The 21,811-nt window shown below is 35.8% G+C and overlaps 1 protein-coding gene across 18 annotated transcripts in view; it reads right to left on the bottom strand.

The window, feature by feature from the left end:
- FAM13B (family with sequence similarity 13 member B) overlaps positions 1-21,811 on the bottom strand; it is a 97,442-nt gene that overhangs the window by 65,317 nt on the left and 10,314 nt on the right. For 7 of the 18 annotated variants that reach the window (XM_070517313.1, XM_014853780.3, XM_070517316.1 and 4 more), the window contains exons 2-8: positions 18,639-18,805; positions 17,185-17,376; positions 16,529-16,741; positions 11,185-11,362; positions 10,734-10,875; positions 6,773-6,868; positions 4,038-4,198 (exon numbers count right to left, since the gene is read on the bottom strand). In XM_070517313.1, the coding sequence (XP_070373414.1) occupies positions 4,038-4,198; positions 6,773-6,868; positions 10,734-10,875; positions 11,185-11,362; positions 16,529-16,741; positions 17,185-17,341 (947 nt within the window). In that variant the 5' untranslated portion in view covers positions 17,342-17,376; positions 18,639-18,805. The remainder of the gene's footprint in view (positions 1-4,037; positions 4,199-6,772; positions 6,869-10,733; positions 10,876-11,184; positions 11,363-16,528; positions 16,742-17,184; positions 17,377-18,638; positions 18,806-21,811) is intronic. The other 11 variants (XM_014853783.3, XM_014853787.3, XM_070517317.1 and 8 more) reach the window with 4 other exon arrangements.

Below are 21,811 nucleotides of genomic sequence, written 5' to 3'. Positions count from 1 at the left end.
AAAAATTCTCCTCCTTTTTCCAATTACATACTGGTGCGATGCAAGATTTTCTTCACATACTTCAACCAACATATGGCAACAAACTAAATGCAGAAGAAAATGTAAGAATCCAGCTGTCATCTATTAAACCAGATAAAGAGGTTTATAAAAATGTAAAATAATGCCACTAAAAAATTTCTCACTAAAAATTTTGGAGATTTGGAAAACAGTTAATTTTGATTAAAAATTTTACATTAACATGCAATAGGCTTATTGCTACTTTAAAAAATAAATTTCTCAGTTTTAATTCCTAATAAAGAAAATACCAATAGCTATAACACACAGAAACAAAAGCTATTTGGGATTCTTAGCAATTTTTAAGTGTGTATCGGGGTCATAAGACCAAAAAGTTTGAGAACCACTGACTTAAAACTAATAAAGGAGGAATAATTTATCAATTAAAAAACTGTTCTGTGGGCCAGCCTGGTGGCATAGCAGTTAAGTTCACATGTGCCACTTTGGCGACCCAGGGTTTGCTGGTTTAGATCCTGGGCACGGACCTACACACTGCTCATCAAGCCATGCTGTGGCGGCTCCCACATAGAAGAACTAGGAAGACTTACAACTAGGATATGCAACTATGTACTGGGGCTTTGGGGAGGGGAAAAAAACAAAACAACTGTTCCGTCATAAATAGTTGTATTTCAGCTACAAATATAAGTGTCTTCCAAAGTATAAGTCAATAAAGAAACACTCCCAGTGGTTTACATATGCTGTTTCAATTTATAATATGGTAAATGCCAATAGGTATAATCAAAATTAACAAAGGTTTTGGAGTCCTCGCTAATTTTTAACAGTACAGTCATCTGTCGTTTAATGATGGGGATATGTTCTGAGATATACATCATTAGGCAATTTCGTCATGGTACAAACATCACAGAGTGTACTTAAACAAATCTAGATGGTATAGACTACTGCATACCTAGGCTATATGGTACCACTTATGGGACCACTGTCATATATGTGGTCCATCATTGACTGAAATGACATTATACAGCACATGACTGTATAATGTTTGAAACCAGAAATTTGAAAACTGTCACTAAATGTTTATTTCCCTTAGGTTTCTAACATATCTTCCTACAGCTACTTCTGAAGAGAAATACAAAGTAGGCTACCTAAATTTCCAGTAAATGTTTGCAAACTACCTCAGAGAAAAACTCAAAAAGATGAAACATTAAGTTACCAAAAGTTTAATCTCCAGTTTCATGCAATACAGTCTCCACTAATTCCCTAAAACCAATCTGAGAGCTCCCTATTCACTAGGCTCTGTGCATTCCAGGGATAGTTCTCTCCTACTTTTCTTTTGTCCAAGATAGGTAATCAAAGAATGTATTTTTTACCTTTATGCAACCAGCCAAAACTAAAATAAAAAGTTAATATATAAATATTAACTGAAATGTATAAATATTATCAGTAAATCCAGAAGACTACTATGGCAGACACACTGATTTTTCCTGCCTGATTTTCCTACCCCTTTCTTTTGGTAACAGCCCCATTTTCCTTTGGCAAACTAGCTCCTTTCTCTATCCAATGGTCTTGGGAGACATATAAATTACAATGACTAGCTCCACCATGACCAGAGGGATGGACACTTGACCCAGTTTAGGCCAGACCCTCTCCTCTGCCACCCCACAGGAATCTGATCTTGAATAGAATGACAGACGGAAGGAGATACTTGGAACTCTCAGAGCAATAGTCACATGCTAAAGAGATTCCTCCATGACCCTTTGTTACTAAATTCTCCAGAGATGCCCATGTTCTTATCTCTGGTTTTCCTTTCGACTCTGATCTATCCAGCATTCTTCTAATAAATTGCCTTTTTTCTTTCCTTTAACCAAGGTCTGTTTCTATGACTTCCAATTAAGGAATCCCAACTACCACCAAATCTCCAACAAATCCATCTAAAAATGACTATGTTGAAGAGAAGGAGAATTCTCTACAAAACTAGATGAATGACCAAAGAGAAGAAACTATTAGTAATGTGCATTTGAAACAATGTTTAATCTTGCTGGAAATTAAACAAATAAAAAAACTTAACAAATTTACCCCTCTAAATCAGCATTATCCAAAAGAAATTTTTGCAATAATAGAAATGTTCTATATCTGCACTGTCCAATATAGCAGCCACTAATCACATATGACTACTGAGCACTTGAAATGTGGCTAGTACAATTGTGAAAGTGATTTTTAAATTTTATTTAATTTTAATTGGTTTACGTTTAAATAGCCACATGTGGCTAGTGGCCACCTTACTGGAGAGCATAACTCTAACACCCCATTTAAATCTATTGTTTTCAGGTCCTCAAGAAAATATTGCTAATGGCAATGTAAATTTGGCCAAGTCTCTACTTAAGCAGTTTGGAAATACTTATCAAAAGCCATAGAAAAGTTCACTCTTTAAGCCTAATAAATGTATCAAAATGATTCAAAAGAAGGAAAAAAGGGCCTAAGAACAATGGTTGCTTAGCAGCAGTATAGTATTGACAAGCTAAATGAAATAACTCAAAACGTTCAAAAAAGAGAATGACAGCAAACATAAAATTAAGATATAGTTAAAATCTCAAGAATCTACTTGTGAGGTCATCAAAAAATAAATCAGAAGGTCATGGAAACACAGAAAAGCACAAATTAAATGTTAAATCAAGGGCAAAAGAGTAAACAAACATGTTAATACACCACAATTACAAACATGTCTGAAGAAACAATATATAAGATAAAGATCTAGAGGCTCATTGAGAAATGTAATTATTTCATTTAGCAATATAAATTTTAAATTTCTTTAACATTTTTCCAAATAACATTGGATAGTTCCTCCTTTAGATATTACTAGTTATTTTTAAATGATATTTTGCTTTCTGACTCTTAAATGCGCTCTTTAACCACCATTCCATTGAACACAAATTTAACAAAAAATATCTAGTGGCCTAAATATATAGCTGTCCCCCTAATTAGAAAGGGTTAGTAAACCATGGAGCTTTACAGAGAATTAGCAGAGAATTTAGCAAACCTAGAGCTACGTATGGGGAGTTCTTGAATTCTCTAAAGCTTCCTAAACAGTGTGTCCAATGGTCCCAGCTATGTGCTGGATAGTGCCTCCAGCCTATGACATTTACCAACTTTATCCAGTATGTCATATAAATATTATCACTTTATACATGAAAAAGATTGGAAAGTACTATCTTAATGGATCACAGAGTTCTCTCCTTACAACCTAGTTCAACCTAGTTCTTCTAGCCTAGAAGCTAGAAATACAAGTCAATTCAACCACTGTCTTTCTCTAGCAATTCTATTTCCAAAGGTTCTGAAATTTTACTCAACCCAACTAATATGCTAATAATACAAAAACAAACTTTGCTGTTGTTAGTGCTGTCCAGTTGATTCCAACTCCTAGTGACCCTGTGTACAGCAGAAGTGAACCCTGCCCAGTCTTACTGTGCCAGCCTCTCACCTTCCAGTGCTCTATCAGACAATGTTCCACTATTCATAGGGTCTTCATGGCTAATTTTTTTGGAAGTTAAGTGGCCAGATCCTCCCTCCTAGCCTGTCTTAGTTTTGAAGCTCCACTGAAGCCTGTCCACCATGGGTGACCCTCTTGGTATCGGAAATACCAGCAGCATAGCTTTCAGCATCACAGCAACATGCAGCAGCCACAGTATGACAACCGACAGATGGGGGTGGTCTGGGTCCCTGACCAGGAAACAAATCCATGTGCGGTGGTAAGAGTGCCAAATCTTAACCACTAGACCACCAGGGCTGGCTAAATAAACTTTAAGAAGAAATGGATGTAAGAGGTTATACTTTTAAAGAAAGGTATAAATGCTAATAACTGAAAATTCCTTAGCAAGGTTGCTTCTTTAAAATTTTCTTGTTGCTCTTTTTCATACACAAACCAATCTTTCACATACTGTTAACAATTTGTCTGATTTAGTGCTTGAGTAAATCTACATCTAGAGTGAAAGACTCAAAAGCTAAAGTTCTTTCAAACGAAATACTACCTTGTTGATGCTGTAACACTATTTGGCTCCAGGATGTTTTCAGTCATCCTTAATTGTACCACCTCTGGTATGTCATTTGATTTTTCTGCACCCTCTTCTGGAAGTTCTTCTATATGTTCCAATTTTTCATCTTCCTCTTCTTCCTCAGAAAGTTCATTAACCTATATAAATAAAAGAAAATTGAGACTTAAAATATAATGAAACTGTTATTTGACATAATCTAAGATATACTATTCTAAGAAAATTTTAAACACAAACAACTCATTTTTTACTTCATTTCCTAGGACTAATTTCTCTCATGGAGTAACTGCCAACTTTTCCATATCAGAATAAAATTACAAACTAGACAAACGTAACATTTTAAAGCAAAAGTAATGATTACATTAGTACATTGCTAGGAATATGAGTAAGACTGCGAACTATGAAAAAGCCTGCACACTACAGTTAGTTAATGTTAAGAAAGCTTCATTTCCTAACCAACCAGTTTTGTAAATCTAATAGCTACAAAGACTTCTAATTGATCTCTCCAATTTCCAGGTGCATTAAACAAATAATTTTAATATAAAGTAAATGTGAAAAAAGAAGGGCACAGAAATTTTGCCTTAAGGTGTTAACATGTTTTAGAAAATGTCAGCTAACTTCTAAATGATTCAGATTGAATTTCTCATGACGAGATTGGACCTTACAACAAGGGGGAACTCGTTGTTTTGACCATTAAGCACAACTCAAGGTTATAATTCTCTTTCTGGCAGGGGCTATAAAACATCTTCCATTATCAAACTGGCTACATAAGTAAATAATCACTCTAATAAAAAGACACTGAAATATTAAAGAAGGAAAACCAACAAAATATTTTCGAGTGAGAAATATTTTTTAAGCTATTCCAAAGAAGAAACTAGCCGTAAATGGTCTTGACATCTTTTGTAAATTAATACTGGTCATTAAAAACATCAAGCAGTAAAAGTATACTTTTGTCCATTCTAGCCAAATGCACTCCAAATACCTAGAATAAATTTACCACTACATGTAACAGTGGTGTCTTTCCTGATGGGCAGGAAAATATAGTTGCTAGAATACTCAGAAAGTAAAAGTTCAAGCAGAAGAAAGGTAATTACACTGATATTCTACCCCACTCTTAATCAACACATACAAATTGCCTGCTCTTTCAAGTATAATACAGTAAGTACTTAAAAACCAGAATTGGAGACAGAAAGACCTATGTTCACATCCTTACTGTGTCCTTAACTATCTCTGATAACTTACTTAACTTCTCCATGCCTATGTCTTAAATGGAGATGCTATCCTACCTGCCTCAAACAACATATGTAAACTCTTCAATAGTGTTTATATATAATAAGCAATATGTAACAGCAATCATTGGAACTGGAATTGTTATCTTATTTCTATATAGCATAGATTCTAGTTTCTACATGTAATATCACTTTTTATAAGAAATCAAGAGAGTATCTCTCATCCAAACTACCTAAAGCAGGAGCTTTCAACCTCTGGTGTATCAAGGTCACTAGTTACATAGGTCACTAAAAACTCATTATTAATAATAGTTAATGACCTCAATTTGTGAACCATTTACTTTATATATAAAGCATATGCAGCAGATTCTGTTGAATTTATTGTACCATAAATCCAGTCCCTCATCTATCTCCTAGCATGTTTAATAGTGATGAAAAAGACTGAAAATCATTGGCTTAAGTGGCTATTAATTGAGAGGTAAGATCTGTACACAAAGGTGAAAATTTCAAATGATAGATCAGTTTTTAAACTGGATCAAATGCAAAATTACCCTCTTTCCCCATCTACATATTTAATAAATTAAAGTCAAGAATCTACTTAATGAATATCTGTCTACCTGGTAACCCACGCAAGAAAAAAAGCTGGCAAGAAAATACTGTTTTCAGAAGTATAAAATGGGAATTAATGTGGCTGATTAACAAAGGCTTTGGTACAACAATAGACTATTAAAAAAAAAACTTAAAAGGTGGCAATTTAAACTGACAAGAGATGAATATTTATTTGGTCCACAAATTTTGGTACAGAGGTACTACTATTTTAACACATTATATCATACTTTTAAAATTATTCCAAAACTACAGTCAATAGCTCTTAGGAACAACAAAAGCTTTATACTCAATTATATTGAATATATTATATTCAACTCAATAAGCTTCATGAAACTTGACATTCTCCAGTATTTTCACCACTAATCATCAACTAAGATATGCCATGAACAATAGCCTATCGATTTTTCTTCTCCCCACTTCCAACTCCTAGGCCTCCCAATATAACTTCCTGTAGTAAGAATGGACTAAATTAGTTTGGGTAAGAGTAAACATCAAAAACTTAGATAGGGGCCGGCCCAGTGGCACAGTGGTTAAGTGCGCACATTCCACTTTGGCGGCCTGGGGTTCACCGGTTTGGATCCCGGGTGCGGACATGGCACCGTTTGACAAGCCATGCTGTCGTAGGCGTCCCACATATAAAGTAGAGGAAGATGGGCACGGATGTTAGCTCAGGGCTAACCTTCCTCAAAAAAAAAAAAAACTTAAAGAAACATGTTCTCTCTCTCATCCCACACTTATTTTCAAAAGTTCTTCTTGATCCTCTCCTTGTCAACTTGACCTGCTTATCAACACTAATCCATTCATAAGTATTTCTGAACCTGCCTACATATGCAGCCGCCTCGACTCCACTTATGGAAAACCTTCATCCATACTTACATCTCTTCTTTCTTTGACTGCTGTAATTCCCTTCTCTAGCGCCTCGTGAAATGCCTGCTCTCCAGACTCCAGCTTGTGGAGAACGCTGCTACCTGCCTTCTCAAACGTATAAAGAAACATAATTACCACCTATATCTTCAAACCACTCTACTGGATTCGCATTCATTTAAGGATCCCATACAAAGAACCTGTCCACTGACTCTGGGTCATTTCTCAAACACTCCCTATTCATCATCTCCAGTCATCTCTCTCATACTATTAATAAAAATATCTACTACCTTGAAAAAGTTCTAACAGCCAAACACTTGCATTAATGAGGTGAAACTCCAAAAGGAGAGAGTGCTAGATAAACTTTGCTTCCTTCAAATATCAAAATCAAGAGAAAAATCAAAGCACTGCCAGAATGGGCCAGGTCTGCCCACAACTTTAAATATGTAGATAAGAAATTAGCAGCATTTAAGTTATGCCAACCAAAGTGTGCTGAGTTTGAGGAGATTTTACTTTCACCTAATACCTTTGAATTTGGCCTCACAAAGTCAAATTGAACTTATCAAATCTCCTTTAAAGAAAACAAACTTTCAGAAATCTGTTCTTCTATTACCTGTAACCCACTTATAATTCAGAAATCTAATAAAAATAGATAAGAAAATAGATCTTGGAACTAGCAATATGGGCCAAGATAATTAAATATACATCACTCCTTCAGGACTCAGTGCACCACCCTGTTTATTGAGCATATTCTGTTCAACATGCTAATATCCTCTTTTCTATTGGCAGGCAAATCTGCAGAATTCAACATTATCTTCTGGTGTTAACCACCATTCTTTTTTTTAAAGATTTTTTTTTTTTTTTCCTTTCTCTCCCCAAAGCTCCCCCATACATAGTTGTATATTCTTCGTTATGGGTCCTTCTAGTTGTGGCATGTGGGATGCCGCCTCAGCATGGCTTGATGAGCAGCGCCATGTCTGTGCCCAGGATTCGAACCAACGAAACACTGGGCCGCCTGCAGCGGAGCGCGTGAACTTAACCACTCGGCCACGGGGTCAGCCCCCATTAACCACCATTCTGTTTAACGTGAAGCACAACACATTTTAAGTGTATCTTTCTAGTGCTTAAAAAAATACAAAAATACAGGGGCCAGCCCCATGGCCAAGTGGTTAAGTTCACACGCTCCGCTTCGATGGCCCAGGGTTTCGCTGGTTCGGATCCTGGGCGCAGACATGGCACCGCTCATCAGGCCACGTTGAGGCAGCATCCCATATGCCACAACTAGAAGGATCCACAACTAAAAAGTACACAGCTATGTACTGGGGGGATTTGGGGAGAAAAAGCAGAAAGAAAAAACTCAAAAATACAAATGCAGTATGTGTGAGAAATGGATATATTTCAGCATATACAAGGAAGCTGCATGATAATAGAAATATCAGAGAATTGTGCTACAATATAAAACATAATCAAGTTATACCCTGCACACGTTAGAGGACTCAAGATTTAAACATTAGGTCAAATTGACATCATCAGTTTCTTACAAGTCAAATCATCGCAGAAATGTAGAAAATTAATTAATAACACAAATATATGTATATTATTTCATTTTGAGGAGCCATTAATTTTATTTTAAAAAATAAATTACTAAACTAAAACATAATTTAAAGAAAAGATAGGTGGCATACAGAATTCCTCAAAGATGGGGATTTCTCATGGACATAAAAAGACATTAAAGGTTTAAGGAATATCTGTCTACTTGTCCTCTTTTTGCCATTTTCCTTTAAGCAAGAATAATTTTGAAGCAATCTGTCAGTTCTTTATTTTAACCAAGTTTTTAAGTCAGGAACTGTATGTGATAGTTGGAAACATTAAAAAAATATGCCAAAAGTTCCATGGATCATTGATTCAGGCTACAAATTCTACCCACTTGATTTACTTTACAAATATATATATGCATACTGATTTCACCCTCACTTTATACATTACAAGCTGCAATCTGGCATCTGCTACTGTTTCCTTAAAGCTTCTGATACTTGAAAAAGAAAGAGAGAGTGGAGAGGAAGAAAGGAAGGAAAGGAGGGAAGAAGGGAAAGAGGGAGGGAAAACCAGACAAAGATAAAAATGCTTACATGAAGAAAATATGAAAAACAAAGGAAAAGTACGAACCCCAGATATTAAAAAGACTTATCCACAAAAGTTCACAACAGTAAAGAAATTTTTAAATAAAAGCTAGGCAACCCAGAAAATAAAACTCCTAATTCACATAACCAGAGCCAAGACCTTTAAGAACTAATGAAAATCTGTATGATAAACTACCTTTCAAGAGACATTGCTTTATAATCTAAGAGCAAACAAAGGGAAGCAACCCAAATGTTCATTAATAAGTAGTAGTGCAGGGGCCGGCCCCGTGGGGCAGGGGTTAAGTGCGCACGTTCCCCTTCGGCAGCAGGGGGTTCGCCAGTGCAGATCTCGGGTGCGGACATGGCACCGCTTGGCAAGCCATGCTGTGGTAGGCGCCCCACATATAAAGTAGAGGAAGATGGGCATGGATGTTAGCTCAGGGCCAGTCTTCCTCAGCAAAAAGAGGAGGACTGGCAGCAGATGTTAGCTCAGGGCTAATCTTCCTCAAAAAAAAATAAAAATAAATAGTGTGACCATATAATTTTTCACTTAAACCTGGATATATTTAGAGCGAAAAGGGGAACCACTAATAATTACATCAGAAAGCAGATATAAACCAGCACTATTCTGAGAAAACTGGGATGTACTATCACCTTTTCAAGCAGGGACTGGTACCAAAAATCAAATAAATTATGTTACAACCATACAATAGGGAACTATACAGATGTAAAAACAAAAGGATACGTTCTCTATATTCCAATAAGAAAAGATCTCCAAGATACACTGTTAACTAATTTTTTTAAAAAGTGCAGAACAATGTGTACGGTATTCTACTTTTCTGTCAAAAAACTGCAAGGAAATATTTACTCATGTTTACATAAAGAAACTGAAAAAACAATGGAGGGGAGGGAGAGGGTATGGGCAAGAGTAAGACATTTTATTGTATATTTTACCTTTTTTTTAACCAGGTGAACTATTATTCATTAAAAAAAAGTAGCTGCCCCATCTCACAACCAAAATATAAATAACTTCATAGGTGTTAACCTACTACAACTTTCTTGACAAATCATTTCACTTAAGTGCAAAAGAAAACCTCCACAAAGACCTAAATCACAAATTCTAAAGCTGAGAAGTCTACATTAATGTGGCTTTACACCGAATTAATTACTCAGCATCAATATTCTCTTTATGAAGATAAAGCAGAAAGTAACTAGGATCCTTGTACAATCTCAATCATCGAGGCATGGCAGTAACAATAAAATATAATGTCGCCTAAAATGGATTTTAATATTCAAGAGCTATGAGAGGTAAGAAATCATCCACAACCTAAACTTACTCTCCTGATGCTTCCCACTAACGACAATGATTGCACTGCTGTACCAACTTGCTACTTTAATCACAAAAAACTTCTTACTTTTAAAAGTATGTATGTGTAAATTTGGTACTGAATAATTCCCTCTACCTTCTAATTCTCAACCTTTGCCTACATTCCTCTATGCCGGCAGTTTCTTTGCAAAAACAAAAAAAACACACTACTCTTACAAAATAATGCTTACGTTAACAAGAAAAACACAAAAAGCCCCCCCACAAAATCTCTACCATATACTCTGGTTTTAATACCTATTCCGTATTACATAAATTGAGGAACGAGAAGTTGTTCAGAAAAAATATCACTCATATACTACATGGATGTACCACCTACAACTACACAAAATAACCAAGAGAACTACTTCCACAAAAGTAGTTCTAAGTTTGAGTTCTAAAATTCCACCTAAGTTTGTGACAAGCCCTTAAGAGCATATTCTTTAAAAAAACATTCTCCCTCCAAGTAGAATATTTAAAATATTCTCACCTGTTCAGTAATTGAACTCAAATCATTAGGTGAGAAATCTTCCTCTTCATTCTCAAAAAACTCATAGTAATTTTCCAGAAGTCCAGCCATTATCCTGCTCACTATTTCTTGCTCTTTCAGATCCTCCACATCTGTGTAAATGCTAAGAATAAAGTCCAAGTTGAATTTTGAGTTCTTAAATCAACCACAGGTAAAGTTAGGAGACAACCAATGAGTCACTTTATAAACCTCAGCAATTTATGTCATCATTTTGTGCCTCACTTTTCCCATCCGTAAAGCTTACCTAATTTGTACCCTGTTCACAGAAATGCTGGGAGGATTAATCACATCTACTATAAAAAAAATAATGGTTCATTCAAGCAACCTATGATCCTTGGGAGATAGTATATTCATTCTACTTCACAAATTCATTTTTTTTTTTAATTAAACAAAAATTTGTGAAAAAACTTACTGGAAGACATCTGGACCAAAGACAGCAGCCAAAGAATTTGCAGACCAAAGTTCTTCATGATGTGATGCTACATTGGCTAAAAATCTACACAGAAACTTTAACAAACTGTAATTAACAGGTGGAAGCTGTTGCAAGAGGAACCTCAACTTTCTTCCAAATTCATCTTCGTTATTATAATCTATAAAACATAATGACAGGTTTTTTTAAATGATGTAAAAGCAAAGCTCAGATATTTTGCCAGGTTCACATTACTCCACCCACATCATCTTTTTACTATAACAATTCAAAACCTCTTCACTTCCTCTACTAGAGTCCAAATGCCTTAGGGCTTTGCATTTCACTTATTAAGTGAAAGAGAAGAGATAGAGAGAAGGAACTCAACCCCTCAATTGCTGGAGGATGTTTTCTTCATCTGTTACTCACTGGCCCCAATTCTCTCTCTAATTTATTCTTTTAAATTCTCATCATACTGTCTGTTGCATGACTGTACCTGTGTTTCCAAATTATTGCTGACTATAAGAAGTCAAACGCACTGGCCAATGTCACTCAACACCAACTACTAGTGAGAAAAGAAGAGAAGCAACTTAACTGGCTAATAGTATCAGTGATACTTTTCCACTTGAATGATCGGTAAAACAAGAAAGGAACAGAGTGAGAGTGACTTTCTTCTTCCCCTGACATGCTGAAAAGAGAAATTAACTTCAGCAATATCAGTAGAACTAAATAAAAAAGAATTCCACTTCTCATTTGTTTTTCTTCTCTAAGCTGACGGTGGTTTCTGTTTACCAAGTGAATTTTCAACTAGCAGAAGCTAGGCCCTGTATTTATCATGCCAATGAGTTTTCATTAAGAGAAACCAGGCTTGTATCAACCCCAATGATGAGTGAGGGCCCCACTTAGGAGAGGTAATTTCTCAGAGGTGCTGTTAAAATGAAGTAATGGTGAAAATCAAGCCAATTATATTTCATTTTATATTTTTCTTCAGGTTCTTAAAATTAATTTAAAAACTAACTCTTGGTTAAAAAATTCTTGGTTAAAGGTTATCATCATGACATCAGCCATCTCTGCAAAATAACACAAGTCTAAGAAGTTTATCAGGAAAGGACATACAGTCATGCACCACATTATGATGTTTCAGTCAAGAAGGGACCACATATACTGTGGTGGTCTCATTAGATTAGTACCATATAACCTGGGTGTGTAGTAAACTATACCATCTAGGTTTGTGTACATACACTCTATGATGCTCACACGACGAAATCACTTAAGGAGATGCATTTCTGAGAACGATGGACACATGATTATAGTCACATGAGAATTACTTACAATTTAAAATGCAACCAATAACAATTTTTCTATATTTTGTAATATTACCAACTGTCATTCAAATGCAGCAGGTACTTTGATTTTATAATTGGACAGACCAGTCCCTGGATTAATGTTTTTTAAACTATCATGCCTATAATTGGTGGAAATTTTTAACAACCTGAGCATTTAGCAGAAAAAACAATATGCAGCTGAACTCAAAAAATATATGCAAGCAGAGCCAGCCCCATGGTGTAGTGGTTAAGCTCAGCGTACTCCCTTTTGGCAGTCCGGATTTGCAGATTAGGATCCCCGGGCACGGACCTACACCACTCATCAGCCATGCTGTGGTAGCAACCCACAAATAAAGTGGAGGAAGACTGGCAGAGATATTAGCTCAGGGCTACTCTTCCTCAGCAAAACAAACAAATATATATATATGCAAGCAATTAATACTATCAATATGATGACTACAGCAACACTGACAAATCCTACATAACATCTTCTCTAGCTTTGTAGCACTTATCATCTAAAATGCCTATATATTTATTTTATCATCTATGTCTCCTCTATCTCCCCTTATGCCCTTTAGAATTTTAGCTCTACGATGGCAGAGATTTTTATCCAGTTTTGTTCACTGTTGCATTCCCAGAATCTAGAACAGTGCCTAGCATATAGCAGGTATTCAATAAATATTACTTGAATAAGCTGAATGAATACATAATAACCAAAAAAAGATAGTAGACAACTAAAACACTGACTTGATAGGGCAGTAAGATTCTGGGCAACACTGTTTTTACTTGAAATACTGTCCATGTTGTTCTACTTTTGTTTGTGTGCATTTCTACTACACAAAAATATTTATAGACACCAGGCTTCTTCTAAAGTCTTTAAATAAGGTAGAGAGGCATTTCAAAAAATATATATATATTACATACCTGCTTAAATTTCCTTCCTTTTGAAACTACTTTCTGGTTAAATCATATCCATGAAAAATACATGTACAGTCACATGTCGCTTAATGACGAGAGCACACATTCTGAGAAATGTGTCATTAGCCAATTTCATTATTGTATGAATATCACAGAGTGTACTTACACAAATCTGGATAGTATAGCTTACTACACATCTAGGCTCTAATACTAATCTTTTGGGACCACTCTCATATATGCAGTCCAACACTGACAAAAACATCGTTACGTGGTACATGACTATATATATCAAAGAAGTTTCCCCTGACTAGCAATTCTTTCAAGCATCATAACATTTTTTGTAAATATTAAAACAAATTTACAAAACTGGGAACTGTTTTCTACTAAAACAATGTATAATTGGAGAAAGCATCACAGTCTAAACCGGTGGCTGACATTTGACAACGAACGGAATGGTTGTCATAACTCGGCGGAAAGTGGTGCCAGTGGCATCTAGTATGTAGAGGCAGGGATCCTGATAAATATCCTACAATTCACAGGACAGCCCCCTATAATAAAAAATTATCCAGACCAAAATATCAACAGTGCCAAGGTTGTGTAATCCTGGTCTAAATAAAGATCTAACTACACCAGAAATGCCACATTACAGTGTCCTGCTACCACAGAAAAAGAAAACCACTTTTTTAAAAGCACTAACTCAAATGCAACTGCAAAAATGCTCCCTCCATGATCTTAAAAGCAATAATCTTCTCATGTACTTATGAATGTCAATTAAAATATTAATATAATATTTATCTACAATAAATCTTTGTTCAGAGAAAAGAATCTTTGTCCAGAGACCTAGACACCTTTCCAAAAGAATGAATAAAGGACGGATAAAAATATAAAACAGAGGGCCAGCCCAGTGGCATAGAGGTTGAGTTCACGCACTCCACTTTGGCAGCCCTGGGTTCACAGGCTCAGATCTCCACTGTGGACCTACATACCACTCATCAAGCCATGCTGTGGTGGCGTCCCATATACAAAGTAGAGGAAGACTGGCACAGATATCAGCTCAGTGACAATCTTCCTCAAGCAAAAAGAGGAGGATTGGCAACAGATGTTAGCTCAGGGTCAATCTTCCTCACCAAAAAAAATTAAAAATAAAACAGACATTACAACAGAAATGCAAATATTACCTCAAGTGCTGTCACACCTCTCTGCATAGCTATTAAAGAAATGGCGGTGTATGTGGGTGTGTGTGCATGCATACAAACACACGCTAATGGTTAAGGAAGTGGGGAACAGAAGAGATTGGTGGATTTCTCATATTATAATGTTAAAGGACTCATGGATCACAAGCATTTTTTGCATACTTTAAATTCCTTCACAAGTGAATATTAAGAATAATTAATTAGTAAGATGCATACTGTAATTCCATGAATGATAACATGGTGTGTGATGCTGTCATATTTTTAAGTTAATACCAATCAAAATGATAATCCTAGTGATAAAATAGCTTCTCACAGGTAGTATGAATGACAGTCAGTGACTTTATTACCATGAAATCTTATTCCAACTATTCATTTATAAATTTTCATTCAAGATTAAAGATTATCTGATTCTTGGAACTTTAAAGACTTGTCTGCAATTCAGCTAATAAAGGGAATATGGAACTCTATCACTATAAAAACAAAAATGGCTCAAGTCATAAGTAGGGCTCAAAAAACTAACACAATCAGTTTCATTACATATTTAATGGATACTTATTGGGTGACTCAATATAAACATTTTTAAAAATTTCTACAAGAAGAGGAAGAAATGGATTCAGAAATTCAAAACAAAAAATGTAAAGTTTGTTAGGAGAAAAAAATCAAGTTATATTTTGAAAAAACGAAACATTATTGACATTTCATTTTGAAACATGTTTTGTGATCAGGTAGCACAACAAAAGAACAAAATTGAATCAGGCTAACCATTTCTGAATACAGAAAGTTCAAAGTGAGTCCTATCATCCAGCTGTAAAGAAGAAAACATATATAAAGGGTCACAAAATATCTTTGCATTGACCTTAACACATAAATCCGAGGCATCCAAAATTTAGGCTCACAGGTATTTAGAATTTAAGAAAAAGATAGATAAATACTCTTAAAAGGAAATTTTCCTTCTCTGACTACATACTGCTTAAGGATACATACAAACATATTATAAAATGTCCAGCTATGACAGCGATAGACATTAAAGAAGTAGTTATAATTTCTTAACACAAGTGAATTTCTCTAGAAGCCCCAATTCAAAAAATTAAAAAGACTCCATAATACAGAGAAAAGCTAGAAAAAATAATTCAAAAATTCAATGAATGTGTAATATTACATGCGAACTTTATAAAGTCCCCATATAATGAAACACGTCACTTCATTACGTATACATGAATACCATTTGGCTCTAGGAAGAGATGCATTTCCTTACCTCTTGATTCTTTTACCTGTCTGCCTACCTCTACCTTTATTTTTCTTGTCCCTATTCCATTCCAGCTCTACTTTTAGCTACCACCAAAAAAACAACCCAACAAGGATAAATCAATTTTTTTTCTTTATTTGGCTTGGTGTTTGATGTCCACTATGATACCTTATTTCCTTCAGGCAGGTGTCCAAGAACAAGCTTTAGGTTATAGTCCAAACTTAGAATCAAAGTTGTCCTCTAGTTCTCTCTAGGAAGTTCTATCAAACCAGGAGTAAACATTCTATAGTAACATCACCATTAAGCAACACCACTAGCTATTATCAGACATTCTGCCACACATATCACCTTATATATATTTTTCTTCCTTCTTTCCCTACTCTCCTACTCCTTTTTCTTCTCTCCTGCCTTTCCTGCTTCTCCTTCTCACCTTGTATCTTAGGCTTACCAAGACCATTCATAAAAAGTAAATAATACTACAGGAATCTAACAAGTTGCCATTCCCCTGACTAGACCATACATCCCCAAAGAGAGTATGTCCCCAAATGGAAACATATGAAATTAATTTCAGAACTCTATAATTACTGTTTTCATGTCAAGATTTCTAAAAGGTAAGGACTTTGAAATTAATGTTAAATGACTGACTGATAAGAATCAAATTACGTTACCTTGAGAAAGCTGCATCAGGTGAATATGCAAACTGCCGGGGATAACAGGTTCAGGAAGTTCCTGGAGGAAAAACCTAAGAAGACTAATAGCTGAGGGAACATCTGCTTCCTTAACCAAATCCACCTCTTCTCCACTGTCATATCTCTGCCGAAGCCACTCCACTGTCTCAGCATTTCCATTGACTTGAAAAAGTCCTTGTTGCTCCAGACCTCCTACATTAGTCCAAGGCAAAAATTAAATAAGCCTCAACTTTGATTATTTGGCCTTACATATTCATTCTCCAATCAACTTAAAATATTCATACTTTTGGAAAGCCAGCCTTGGCTCCCCTGATTGGGCTACACATATTCAAAGTACACATCTAGAAACATACTATCTCTGTCCTGAGGGATATTCTATTTTATCCCACCCCCTATTAGCCAATAAAAATATTTCTATCAACACTCCCACCCCCCACTAAAAATGCTCTGAGTGGGCATTTCTAAGTATATGACTTTAAGTAAAAGACACACTAGCATGGTAAAAGGAATTTCTACTGTTTTTCCTCACTATATTTTGGACTTTCCACACTAAAAAAAAAAAAATCCAAGGTCAAAAAGGTGTAAGTTGTGTTTATTAAAACAAAGGCTAGCCCTCAAAGTAAGGAAATATATACCATGTTCCTCAATATAGTCCACAACATGGCGGACTATGAACGGAACCTCATTGTCTGGATGTCCTCCCTGCTGCAGCTCATCAAGTGGAATTCCAAATATTTTGTTAGCAAGAACGGAGTTGCAGTTACTCAAGGAAGGGGAGGAGCTCTTCCTCATATCTTTTTTGCAGCCAGAAATCAAAGCTGTCTTTTCTGCCAAATGAAAGACAAAAAAAAAACTATAATGATTAACAGGTGGCAATATGACTAAATACATTAAAGTAAAAAGCTTTACACCTGAATGTGTCCATCTGCTAAATATGTTCCAGTTATCAGGCCCGTAGTGCGTTCTACAAATAAAGCTCAATATAATCATCTAAGCATTTTCTCTACTATGTAGAGTTAGTTTTGAATGCTCCCTTTACTGTTTGCATATTTATCAAACTACAGCAAAATTGATCATTAAACTTAGCAAAGGACATTAATGTCCCAAAGACAAATTAAGGGGCAAATCTGGCTCCAAGAGGACCTTCACTAACCAAGCTTATTAATAACACAGGTAAAAAGCCAAACCCAATCATTTCTGGACTCTGCTATACGAAGCTCATCTAATCCCTCAATTCATAAGCACCCAAACAGCAGAGAATCACTTTTTATAAAGTGATGGGCTAATAATCACATTTTTAAACAATGGGCTAATAAGAAAAAGATTAATCAGTTCTTATTTCTACATGACAGAACAATCATAATATGTTTTTATAAACAAGGGAAATTTTTCAGTTCTAGACATCAGCTTTCAATGAAAATGTTCTTTTATCAATCCTGCTGTTTTATAATTATTCAAAAGAAACATTTCCACAGCCAGACTAGTTGAAAAGACAAGTTATCTGTCTTAACTTTGTAGGAATTGTGATCAGTAAACAAAGAATGGGAGAAAATATTTCCAATATCTGAAGCATCAAAGAACAAGTCATCCCAAGAAAAATTTTTCTAAGAAACATTTATTAATTTATGTGGCAAAGGAGTATTTTTAAAAGACAGAAAAATGTTTTTCAAAAGTTGATAACGAACAAAACAACACCAACTGGGCTTTTTTCATCCCCCCAGAGAAACAACTCCTTTCGTACTACCAGAGAAAGATAGAGCAAAAAAATAAATCTGCTCAATATTCTAAAGTTTACAAAAATAAGGTCCATATATACAATAGGTACACCCACTGGATAAAGAGAGTGTCACAACGTGACTGGGAAATAAATCCATCCAATTTACAGAAACAGTAGAATTTAACTTAGGACCAGCAAAATGCCAAAAATTTAAATAGTTTTAGATAAACAAGAGCCATTCTTCAACACATCTGGTGCCAGCCAAAAACTACAAAATCTCAAGTTAATAATCAAATAGCAGCAATAGGAGATAAACTCCAAAATTTCTGTGGATTTATACAGCATGAGATAGCTATCATTTTGAAAACTTACCTTTGATTACTTAAACACCTAAGTTTAAAAAACGGCTTCTGCACCAGCTACCCTCACTGAGCAAGCATTCTTTTGTCATTTATGGCTGTTTGAGATTATGGCAGAAGATCAGCCTGTAGTTCCTCATTGAAGAAACACAGAACTCGATCAGTACTTCAGCAGTTAATCTAGAAGAAAAAAACAATTCTTTTAATTTCTCACAATATCTTTGTAAGAAGAGACTAGAATATGCAGTGAAGTCCATTTAGGAAGGAGCCTATCCTGAAAAACATTCTCCTGCCTTAAAAAATCTGTCTGTGACCTAGTTAGAGGCAAAATCTTACACAAGATTTCAAATTATGATGGTTAGCCTAGGTAAGAATCTTTCTGCTAAAAATAAATAAATGAAGGACTTGCACAGGAGACTCGTTGACAGTACACATCTTCAGGGATTACATCACCCAAACAATCCATTTTCCTCAATAGACCATTCATTTGTGCACACACACCCCACCCAGTTCCATTCCAGCCACATACACTCAGAACTAAACATGGAATCATTTTCAGATCAAAGAATGAAAGCCATGATTTTAAGCTTGGAACTGAACTTATATACTTTATTCTTTTCTTTGCATAGAACAAATATTTTGTTAACAAGAACACAGTCATCTGAGCTTTCTGATTGGGAAAGGCAATAGCACACGTTGGAAAAGAGCAGTTAGAACCAGAAAGGCATACGTTCAAACATCAACTCCACCATTCTGTAGACGTGACCTTGAACAACTTTCATGTCTCTAAGCCTGGGTTTCCATATATAAAATAATACCTATACACCTGTTAAGTTTAACTGAGATAATACATGCATGTAGTAGACAAAGAACCAGTTTCCTTTCTCTCTTTGCATAATGTTAAAAGATGAGCGAAGAGGCTGCAGAGAGAGGGGAAAACCTGTCTGGCAATGTGTTCTAATATTTGGTCTCATCATCTTCTATGAATGCTGGTAATCTATTAAAAAACCTTTCAGTAACTTCAGTAAACTACACTGCAGCACTCTGCTCAAGAAGGTTCAGGCAAGCAGAAGAGCATTATCATTCAATGTCGTTTTCAAAAAAGTCTTATTAGTAACATATACCTCCAGGAGAAACATTAAAAACCGTCGCTAGAGAAAACCATATTTCCACAACAAATCTTTTGTTTTTGTTTGAGGAAGATTAGCCCTGAGCTAACTGCTGCCAATCCTCCTCTTTTTGCTGAGGAAGACCGGCCCTGAGCTAACATCCGTGCCCATCTTCCTCTACTTTATATGTGGGACGCCTACCACAGCGTGGCTCACCAAGTGGTGCCAAGTCCGCAGCCGGGATCCGAACCAGCGAACCCTGGGCCGCCGAAGCGGAATGTGCGAACTTAACTGATGCACCACCAGGCCAGCCCCTCCAACACAAATCTTTAATAGATGATTACTTCCTAAACACCCTCAAATGCCTGCTAAAACATGTAGTCTATGCATCTCAAAAACAACTTCAAAGTTATATAAGATCCTTTAGAGAGGTTAACTTCAGGGATAAGATGTTTAATGAACTTACATTAAAAGTCACATTGATACCCTCATGACATAAAGGAAAGGGAGATTTGCTTGATGTACAATAAACAAAGAATCTGTCAGACGCAAGTTCTACATATCACTAAAAGGGGTGCTCAGTGTTTAGTGTGTCCTGTTAGTGAATCCAGGAACCAGTAACTCATCAGGAGCCAGGAACTCATCCTGTGTTCTCTACTTCCAACCTCTAACTAGAAAATCTAAAAAGCCTATCTTTCCTAAGGCGAAGCTGGGTAGGAAATTCCAAATATTTTGTTAGCAAGTTGTGTTTATTAAACACAGTACATCAGTACAAATTCATCCTTACTACTATGAAAACCCAAGGCATAAATCTTTCAGGTGGTGAGTCTTTCTCCTGAAGAAGAGCATTGATGATGATGAAGAAAACAGCAGCAGCTAACATTAAATGAGCAGTTATTATGTGCCAGGCAGTTCTATGTATTTACATGTATTCTATGTTCTAGTATATACATATAGCTCTATGTATATATATATATATACACATGTAATATTTTACATGTATGATAAGGTATTATTATTTTAACCCTTACTTTAATGAGATATTGTATAGAAGTTCATCAACTTCCCCACAGTCCACCCAACTAATAAGGGTTAGAGGCAGAATTTGAACCCAGAGGGTGTGACTCCTAAACTCTTTGCTCTTAATCACTATACTATACTATCGCTCTATATAAATTCTCACAATTTAAAGTACCACAGAATCTCACATTTTATCACTGAAACTGACCACAGAGTCTGACATACATTTTAGGAGGTTATTTATTCCTAGCTTGCTAAAAAGTACTTCATAACTGCAGGCCTATGCTACAAGCTCTACTGGCCAACGATTCACTTGAGACCTCTATCTAGAACACACTGCTGAGGGCATTGAGACTAGAGTGGCCCAAAATAACATTCTGCAAACTGCAAAGTAGTTTTTTACATTATTTAGTCCTGTTTCCTGCCCCTTTTTAGAGCTTAAATGATGTAAATATTCCCTTCATATCTATAGTGAGTTGAATAATGTCCCCCAAAAATTCATGTCCACCTGGAACCTCAGAATGTGACCTTATTTGCAAACAGGATCTCTGCATATGTAATTAAAGATCTCAAAATAAAAATCATCCTAGATTTAGGGTAAGTCCTAAATCCAATGACTGGTGTCCTTATAAGAGGACAGGACACACAGAGACACACCGAGGGGAAGAAGCCCACGTGAAGACGAACACAGAAACTGGAGTTAGACTATCACAAGACAAGAAATGCCAAAAGCCACCAGAAGCTGGAAAAGGCAAGGAAGGATTCTCCCCTAAACTGGCAGAGACAGTGTGGCCCTACCGACACCTTGATTTTAGACTTCTGGCCTCTTGATCTGTAAGAGAAAAACTTCCATTGTTTTAGAGTCGCCCTATTTGTAGTAATTTGTTATGAAAGCCCTAGAAAACTAAAGTAACATCTAAACTACAACATCCAACTCTCAAAGAAAATAGCAGATACCACAGAAAAATGTCCCAAAGAGATCTGATGAAATGTCTTAGCAGATAGGATCAATAAAATGCAAAGAAAGCAGTTAATAAATAAAAGACTTGAGACAAGA

The sequence above is a fragment of the Equus asinus genome, chromosome 9 (genome assembly GCF_041296235.1).
Source record: "Equus asinus isolate D_3611 breed Donkey chromosome 9, EquAss-T2T_v2, whole genome shotgun sequence".
NCBI classification, from domain to species: domain Eukaryota; kingdom Metazoa; phylum Chordata; class Mammalia; order Perissodactyla; family Equidae; genus Equus; species Equus asinus.
This window is presented reverse-complemented; position numbering and strand designations above follow the sequence as displayed.